The 9007-nt window shown below is 51.6% G+C and overlaps 1 protein-coding gene across 2 annotated transcripts; it reads left to right on the forward strand.

The window, feature by feature from the left end:
• Nucleotides 1-285: 285 nt before the first annotated feature.
• On the forward strand, nucleotides 286-4864 carry PCDH8 (protocadherin 8). 2 transcript variants are annotated; one of them, XM_023184196.1, is made up of 3 exons: nucleotides 286-3033; nucleotides 3211-3418; nucleotides 3910-4864. In XM_023184196.1, the coding sequence occupies exons 1-3, from the start codon at nucleotides 403-405 to the stop codon at nucleotides 4281-4283; spliced, it is 3213 nt and encodes a 1070-aa protein (XP_023039964.1). In that variant the 5' UTR covers nucleotides 286-402; the 3' UTR covers nucleotides 4284-4864. The 2 variants fall into 2 exon arrangements, with proteins under 2 accessions (XP_023039964.1, XP_023039965.1); XM_023184197.1 differs by having other exon boundaries at nucleotides 286-2742.
• Nucleotides 4865-9007: the final 4143 nt, after the last annotated feature.

Raw genomic sequence — 9007 nt, forward strand, 5'->3', positions numbered from 1 at the left:
TGCAGGGTGCTGACAAGGAAAGGGAGAGAAAGCAAAAGGAGTTAAACAAAAGAAAGATTCCCTAATTTTCCTTTCTTGTTTTCCCCTCTAAGCCTTTCCACATTAAAGGGATTGTCAGAGGCAGGCGGAGGAGCGACGCGAGGGGGAGGCGGCCATTGGCTGCCCGGCTCGGGTGATTAGCATATCGGCGGCTATAAAGGCAAAGGCGTCGCGAGGCGGCGCAGCTTCTGTAAGGGAGGGAAAGGCGCAGGGTGAGGGCGGGTCCGCGCGTCCTCAGAGCCCGCTTCTCCGGCACAGGGCTCGCAAAGAGCGTGATTCCGAGAGCCTGAGACTCACGCCCGACCTGGAAACCAGAGAAGACTCTCTTCCTTAGTCTTTCGGATTGCACTTAAGGCTGGAGGCATGAGTCTTGTGAGGCGTTGGGGCAGCCCCTGCCTTTTCCCCTTGCAGCTCTTCAGCCTCTGCTGGGTACTCTCACTGGCCCAGAGCAAAACAGTCAGATACAGCACCTTCGAGGAGGATGCCCCCGGCACGGTCATCGGGACTCTGGCAGAGGACCTGCATATGAAAGTATCGGGTGACACAAGCTTCCGCCTGATGAAGCAATTCAACAGCTCTCTGCTCCGGGTGCGCGAAGGCGACGGGCAGCTGACCGTCGGGGACGTCGGTCTGGACCGCGAGCGGCTGTGTGGCCAGGCCCCGCAGTGCGTGCTGGCCTTCGATGTGGTCAGCTTCTCGCAGGAGCAGTTCCGGCTGGTGCACGTGGAGGTGGAGGTGAGGGACGTCAACGACCACGCACCGCGCTTCCCCCGGGCCCAGATCCCGGTGGAGGTGTCCGAGGGTGCGGCCGTGGGCACACGCATCCCCTTGGAGGTGCCGGTGGACGAGGACGTGGGCGCCAACGGGCTGCAGAGCGTGCGACTGGCCGAGCCGCACACCCCCTTTCGGGTGGAGCTGCAGACGCGAGCGGACGGCGCTCAGTGCGCGGACCTGGTGCTGCTGCAGGAGCTGGACCGCGAGAGCCAGGCCGCCTACAGCCTGGAGCTGGTGGCCCAGGACGGCGGCCGCCCGCCGCGCTCCGCCACGGCTGCCCTCAGCGTGCGCGTCCTGGATGCCAATGACCACAGCCCGGCCTTCCCGCAGGGCGCCGTGGCCGAAGTGGAACTGGCGGAAGACGCGCCCGTGGGCTCCCTGCTTCTTGACCTAGACGCGGCCGACCCCGACGAGGGCCCTAACGGCGACGTGGTGTTCGCTTTTGGCGCTCGCACCCCGCCGGAGGCGCGCCGCCTCTTTCGGCTTGACCCGCGAACGGGCCGCCTCACCCTGGCCGGGCCCGTGGACTACGAGCGTCAGGACACCTACGAGCTGGACGTGCGGGCGCAGGACCGCGGACCCGGGCCCCGCGCTGCCACCTGCAAGGTCATCGTGCGCATCCGCGACGTCAATGACAACGCACCCGACATCGCCATCACCCCGCTGGCGGCCCCAGGCGCGCCGGCCGCCTCGCCCTTCGCCGCTGCCGCCGCCGCCGCTGCGCTCGGGGGAGAGGACGCTAGCTCGCCGGTGGGAACCGGGACGTCCGAGGCTGGCGCCACTTCGCTGGTGCCGGAGGGGGCGGCGCGAGAGAGCCTGGTGGCCCTGGTCAGCACCTCGGACAGGGACTCGGGCGCCAACGGGCAGGTGCGCTGCGCCCTCTATGGGCACGAGCACTTCCGGCTTCAGCCGGCCTACGCGGGCAGCTACCTGGTGGTGACCGCGGCGTCGCTGGACCGCGAGCGCATCGCCGAGTACAACTTGACGCTGGTGGCCGAGGATCGCGGCGCGCCCCCTCTGCGCACCGTGCGGCCCTACACGGTGCGCGTGGGCGACGAGAACGACAACGCGCCGCTCTTCACGCGGCCGGTCTATGAGGTGTCAGTGCGCGAGAACAACCCGCCCGGCGCCTACCTGGCCACTGTGGCCGCCCGGGACCGGGACCTGGGCCGCAACGGCCAGGTCACCTACCGGCTGCTGGAGGCCGAGGTGGGCCGCGCCGGGGGTGCCGTGTCCACTTACGTGTCGGTGGACCCAGCTACCGGAGCCATCTACGCGCTGCGCAGCTTCGACTATGAGACGCTGCGCCAACTCGACGTTCGCATCCAAGCTAGCGACGGCGGCTCCCCTCAGCTTTCCAGCAGCGCCCTAGTGCAAGTGCGCGTGCTGGACCAGAACGACCATGCACCGGTCCTGGTGCACCCGGCGCCAGCCAATGGCTCCCTAGAAGTGGCGGTGCCTGGGCGCACCGCAAAGGACACGGCCGTGGCCCGTGTGCAGGCCCGGGATGCAGACGAAGGGGCCAACGGGGAGCTGGCTTTCGAGCTGCAGCAGCAGGAGCCGCGCGAAGCCTTCGCCATCGGCCGCCGCACGGGGGAGATAGTGCTCACAAGCGACCTCTCGCAGGAGCCACCCGGCCGCGTGTTCAGGGCACTCCTGGTCATATCCGACGGCGGCCGTCCCCCACTCACCACCACCGCAACTGTCAGCTTCGTGGTAACAGCAGGGGGCGGGCGTGGGCCGGCTGCGCCTGCCAGCGCGGGAAGCCCGGAGCGTTCCCGCCCGCCTGGCTCTCGGCTCGGGGCGTCCGGGTCAGCGCTGCAATGGGACACACCGCTGATCGTCATCATCGTGCTGGCCGGGAGCTGCACGCTGCTGCTGGCCGCCATCATCGCCATCGCCACCACTTGCAACCGCCGCAAGAAGGAGGTGCGCAAAGGGGGGGCCCTCCGGGAAGAGCGGCCCGGGGCGGCGGGCGGCGGAGCCTCGGCTCCCGGCTCCCCGGAGGAGGCCGCCCGGGGAGCCGGGCCCAGGCCCAACATGTTCGACGTGCTCACCTTCCCTGGCACCGGCAAAGCGCCCTTTGGCAGCCCCGCGGCGGACGCGCCTCCGCCTGCGGTCGCCGCGGCTGAAATGCCGGGCTCAGAGGGCGGCAGCGCCACTGGGGAAAGCGCCTGTCACTTCGAGGGGCAGCAGCGGCTCCGCGGCGCGCACGCCGAGGTGAGGCCTTCCTTCGGCTGGGCGCCCCACTCCGTGCTCCGCGGACAGGCTGGGGGAAGGGAGACTGGAGGGGTTGGGTGGGCGCATGCAGGTAGACACTTAACCTGTCGCACCTGTTTTTTGTTTGTTTCTTGTCCAACCCTCCCCCCACCCCCATTCCCCTATTCCCTGGTGCAGCCCTACAGTGCCTCCCCGGGTTTTGGAAAGGAGCCGGCGCCCCCTGTGGCGGTGTGGAAAGGACACTCATTCAACACCATCTCCGGCAGAGAAGCAGAGAAGTTCAGCGGCAAAGACAGCGGTAAAGGGGACAGTGATTTCAACGACAGCGATTCCGACATCAGCGGGGACGCTCTGAAAAAGGATCTCATCAACCACATGCAGAGTGGTGAGGACTCTTATTTCCCACCAAATTCGACATTCCTCCCTTCCCTCCCCTTCACCACCGCTTGCCTCCTGTCAGTCTCCGTTCCTAGCCCCCTTCTCTCTTCCCCACTTTTTCTCACTCCTCCAGTTGCGGATCCTGGCCTGCCTCACACAGTGAATTTCAAAATGCCGAGTAGAGGCAACTCCAGCTCTTGAATAAAGCACACCCTCATCCTGTAAGGCAGCAGCATGGGTGATGCTAGCCATTAAAAAGGGGGTTCTGCTTATCAATATTTTTTCACTTCCAGCTGAAGAAGCTGGACCAGCTTTGCCTTAAGATGGCTTTACAGGAAGCAATGTGCCTTCGATTCTTGAGACACAGTGTATATCTTTATGTGCACAGCCTTTCCTTTCAGCTGCCCTCACCCAGGCTGACATTCTGTAGATGGAAGCCTGGGTATGTATAATCTCAGGAATAATCGTCATGCTGTTTCCTTTTCCCTTTTGTGTTAGGACTGTGGGCGTGCACCGCTGAGTGTAAGATCCTGGGCCACTCTGACCGCTGCTGGAGCCCATCCTGCAGCGGGCCTAACACACATCCCTCGCCTCACCCACCAGCCCAGATGTCAACCTTCTGTAAGAGCACATCCCTGCCTCGGGATCCTCTGCGCAGGGACAATTACTACCAGGCCCAGCTGCCCAAGACAGTGGGGCTGCAGAGCGTCTATGAGAAAGTACTGCACAGAGACTATGACAGAACAGTCACTCTGCTCTCCCCTCCCCGTCCAGGGAGGCTCCCAGACCTGCAGGAGATTGGGGTACCCCTCTACCAGTCCCCTCCTGGCAGGTACCTGTCCCCGAAGAAGGGAGCCAATGAAAATGTGTAATCCCATGCTGCATGTCTTCACACCTATACAGGTCACTCCGAGAAGCCCCTAAGTTATTGACCGGTTTCAGTGTTGTATATATAAATATGCAAGATGTGCCTTAAAATGAAGTCGTTGGAAGCTATTTCCAATCACATTGGTACTGTTTGGTATTTGCAAACAAAAATGTAGTTAATGTAATTTTTATGAAATGTGTGCAGTATTTAATTTTTTTATCATGCTATTGACTTTAATTTCACTTGCAGCTTGCCATTTTCTTAGTGTTTTTAACCTGTACATTGTGTAATGTAATGTTTGTATATAATGAAATTTTGTTATATTTTTATATAATAAAAGCTAAAGTGGAAGTTATTGCCAAAGGAACCGTCTGTAAGACAAAAAACAAAACATGTTGGAATTACTTAGTTGAAATTTATCTTTCACCTGAAACAACCTAGTATTTGAGAAATTTTGCCTTGCCAAGTATAACTTGTATATCTTGACTCTGTGGTAGATTTCAAGTTCAATGTTATTTAATTACATTTGGTTTTCTGTAAACCGTGTCACTTATAAGCACAGTAATAAAAGATTTGTCATGTGTTTGAAGAATCTGCTAATTGCTTTTCATGAAGCTGCCTATAGTCAGACATTCACAAATAATATGAGTATCAGAATGAAACCTTTCAAGTGCTCATTATCTGAGCATTATTAATGTTCATGACAATATTAAACCTGTGGGGTTTCAAGTATTGCAAAATGTCACCCAAGTATTAAAAGTGTGTGTTGATTTCATAAATTATAAGCATCTCCATATGCATTGGTCTATAAAATTCCTGCTCTCATTTATTCTCTGGGTAAATATTTATTGAGCAGACACCAAAAAGTGAAGAAAGCTAAGTCTGGGTTGTTCATTCACTAATTAAACAAGCATCTGTAGAACTTTTACTAGCTGCTGGTACTCCTCCTCAAGCTGGAGTCTGAGGTGAAGAAGACGTAGTCCCAAAGAGTCCTCAGCTTATTCGGGGTGTTAGTAACAAAAAGACTAACATCTTAGTCGTTTGGAATGTAGTAGCTTCCCACTACATTCTGTCCTACTTCCTCTTTCCTTGCCTTCCTCTGGAGCCAGTCTCCAAAGTAACTATCAGCACTATCCCACTCAAATTTATGAGAAAAATGACATGATGGTTGGGATTCACTTTAAAATGTTCTAGAAAAAAACAGGGAGCTATGTGAAACAAGACTGATTTGATTTGATAAGATACTAATAATTGTCAATGCTAGCAAAGGTGCATGTGAGGTAGGGAAATTTCACCAGTATCTCTACATGTTTGTGTTTGAAAATGTACATAATGGAAAGTCTAAAAAAAAGACACTCAAGAGTACTATGCCTGTGTCTCATACTCTATGCATTTCATTTGAAATTAAAATGATGATAATCATAATGAGACCTAACATTTACTGAGCAAGTCTTCGTGTGAGCAGAGCTCCTTACCAAGCATTCTGCATGAATTATCTCATTTAATCAGCAAACTACCCCCAGGATAGGGGAAGTATCATTAACTCCATTTTGCAAATAAAGAAACCGAGGCACAAGAAGGTGAGCTAAAATGCCAAAAATCACACAGTTAATAAGTATCCAGGGTGAGATTCAAACCTAGATTATTCAGTGCAAAAAAATAAAACAAAGTAATGAAACAAGTTGTTTTTTGTTTGCTTTTTTTTTTTTTTTTAACCCGCAAGAAACAAGGAGTTAGGTAGAAAAGTCCCAATGCATTGCCTTTACTGCATGATTACTGTTTAGCCCTTTATATTTGTGAAGTGCCTGTGTTCCTTTATTACTAATTATAGAGTGTGCGGCACTGTAATGAATAGAGAAGCCCTCAAAGCTGCCTGTTGAAGTCATAATTGAAACCAGTGGTGGCTCCAGGCTGAACAGCGGGGTGGGTACACACAAGTGCTTCACCACCCACGGCCTGTGCAAAGTTCAGCGGTTTCTGCAGGCAACAGAGTCGCACATGCGCCTGACAAGCTCAGACCGCGCAGACGGTGGATTCCGAAAGAAAACACTACAGCTCCAGAGCCATGATGGCCAGGCCCCAGGGAACAGACTCCCAGGTAGACCTACCATTATAACATCTAAAACTTTCTTCTCGAGCTAGTCTCATCAAATGCAAAACAGAAGAGTGAATGATCCCACCGCAGTCTAAAAGCATCCAGTCTCTGAATGTGTTTGCTGCTTTTGTCCTTCAAAAGTAAAATAATGTTATTGTCACTATTTTATTTTGTACTGTGCAAATTATTTCATTACTCCAAAAATTTGGGTTTCAAAACCTCTGACTTCACTATCATTTCTTTCCTTAGCAAAATAACCACTATCAGACCTTGTTTTGATTTGAAACTTTAAAAGAATCAAACAGTCCTTTCATTTCAGTCCTTAACATTGTTTGCTTAAACAAAAAAGGTTGGGGGGGGGGGGGTTCCTCTATGGGCCAGCAGCAGGAACTCTCCAAGAAATAGGAGCTGTGTGTGGGAGGCTTTTCACTTGTCTCCAGAAACGTTTACTCTCAAGCACATTTTTAAGAAAATATATTGCTTTATTAAATTAAATGAGATAATATATATGCAGAATACTTGGCATAATTCTTGGCCTGTAGTAAGTTCCCACTACAGTCTATCCTACTTTCTCTTTCCTTGCCTTCTTCTGGAGCCAGTCTCCACAGTACTATCAGCACCGCCCCACCCACTGAGGAAAACAAAGTAGACCCAGGAGGCCCAGCCTTGCTCTGACCCTGTTTTGCTGTCTTCACTGCCTCCACTTTCACCAACTAGTCCAGAGCCTCATGTGTGGCCTCTACTCTCTGGAAGTAGAGGCCAACAACCCTTGGGCACGTTAGCAGTGAATACTGGGACATGAGAAAGCCCTTGGGGAAGACAGAGGTCACCTCAAGAGAGAAAGCTAAAGCTAGGCTTTACCTGTTTCACATTTTTGTCTCTGGCCCCATTGACTTGGGTGTTCTACACATCTTCCTATAATAAAATATCTATAAGGAAACCACTTTAGAAAGTTAAACTATTAGTGGTTTCAACATCTATTGAAAAATGCATTCTGAAATAGAGCAAAAACAGGATGCATGTCTCTAAATACAAATAAATATATATATACACACATACATACAGAGGGGAAAATATATATTTATAATCAGGATAAGTTCAATGCCATAATTAGCTAAATATCTGGCTTATTTCACTTGGCAAATATAACTTTTTAACATCTAAAAATTCCATTTTAGAAGACAAGCATATTCACTTTACTACTGAATATCCAATAATAGGATAATTGGAATGCTGTAAGCTCTGAAAGCAAACTGAAGCAAAGAAATACAATACTTGATGGGGCACTGTGCTCTGCAACAACTCAGAAGAGCTTTGAAATGCTGTCTTGGTTTTCAACAGCTATGCAATAACTCAAAAGGGTGTTTATTATTCCCTTTCTTCAGGGAGAGACGATCTGCAATGGAATTCACCAACAGGTTCAAAGTCAACTAATAAGTGAACAGCAGGTAGAAAGAGACACCAGGCTGTTTTAAAAGCCGTCACTTAAACCACCAGATTAAATGTGCAGGGGGGAAATCATTCATTATCAGAGTCAGGATTTGTTCCCACAAAATCTGTTTAAAGAATTTCAAACATGTCAAACTGAAGCCTGCATAGTTTAATATGGAATTAGGAAAATTCCATTTGCCAACCCAGTGTGACACTTTGCTATATTACAGACACCTCCAACTCAGGATGCCTAAATGAAAAAGCAACTCCTCTTCTCTGCCATCACTATGGCCAAAACTACCCCTCTGGCAATTGTTTTAAACTCAATAAATGGGACTGCAAATTTTAGACCAAACTAGAAATGCAAAAGTCATTTTAAGACTCTACCCTATTTTTACCCCTCAATGATCCAATCACTCATCAAGATCTATTAATTCTACATTCCAAATATTGTTTAATTGTCCCTTCACTTCACTGTAGCAGGTATGATGCTCTGTCCATGTCCCCACTGCTGACCTCTGAGTCTACCTCAGCTGCAGTGGATAGTTACAGTTGCACTACGGCAGTTTCCATCTCAAGCACCCATCTCTGCTGCTGCAGACTTGCTGAGCGCTTGTGGTCCCACCTGAAAGTTGTTCAGCCTCTGCACAGAGCAGCCTGGAAGCACTAAGATCTGCAGAAGCAATCCTCAACCAATGAGGGATAGGAGTTGGTGGTTAAATATCCCAGCTCTCCCATCTCTCAAAGGAATCACTTTGAGCTGTGATTTGCACAGTTCTCATGAGCGTCCCCAGGAAACATAAGCCCCAGTCACCCACAGCAGCAGCCCACCCAGTAACACCTCCTTTATTGGCTTTCCTGCCTTTCCCTGCTCACTTTCCTCACTGCCTCGCTTGTGCTTCCTGGGATCACTTTCCAAATAAACTACTTGCACCCCAGTCCTTGTTTCAGTGTCTGGGTATAGGAGCATGGTCCAAGTTAGGACGGCTGCATAATAATAGGAATAACAGTTTGGGTTTTTTTAAGAGAATACTGTGTTCTGCCGGATGCGGTGGCTCACGCCTGTAATTCCAGCACTTTGGGAGGCCAAGGCAGGTGGATCATGAGGTCAGGAGTTCAAGACCAGCTTGGCCAAGATGGTGAAACCCCGTCTCTACCAAAAATACAAAAATTAGCCAGGCATGGTGGTGCACGCCTGTAGT

This window comes from Piliocolobus tephrosceles, chromosome X (assembly GCF_002776525.5).
Source record: "Piliocolobus tephrosceles isolate RC106 chromosome X, ASM277652v3, whole genome shotgun sequence".
Classification (NCBI taxonomy): Eukaryota; Metazoa; Chordata; class Mammalia; order Primates; family Cercopithecidae; genus Piliocolobus; species Piliocolobus tephrosceles.

What these genes read in the sequence shown, in the direction of transcription:
- PCDH8 (XM_023184196.1), top strand. Translation starts at nt 403, where the DNA reads ATGAGTCTTGTGAGGCGTTGGGGCAGCCCCTGCCTTTTCCCCTTGCAG. An exon ending in TCCGCGGCGCGCACGCCGAG is followed by an intron (nt 3,034 to 3,210) that starts GTGAGGCCTTCC and finishes TCCCTGGTGCAG; the next exon opens with CCCTACAGTGCCTCCCCGGG. An exon ending in CATCAACCACATGCAGAGTG is followed by an intron (nt 3,419 to 3,909) that starts GTGAGGACTCTT and finishes CTTTTGTGTTAG; the next exon opens with GACTGTGGGCGTGCACCGCT.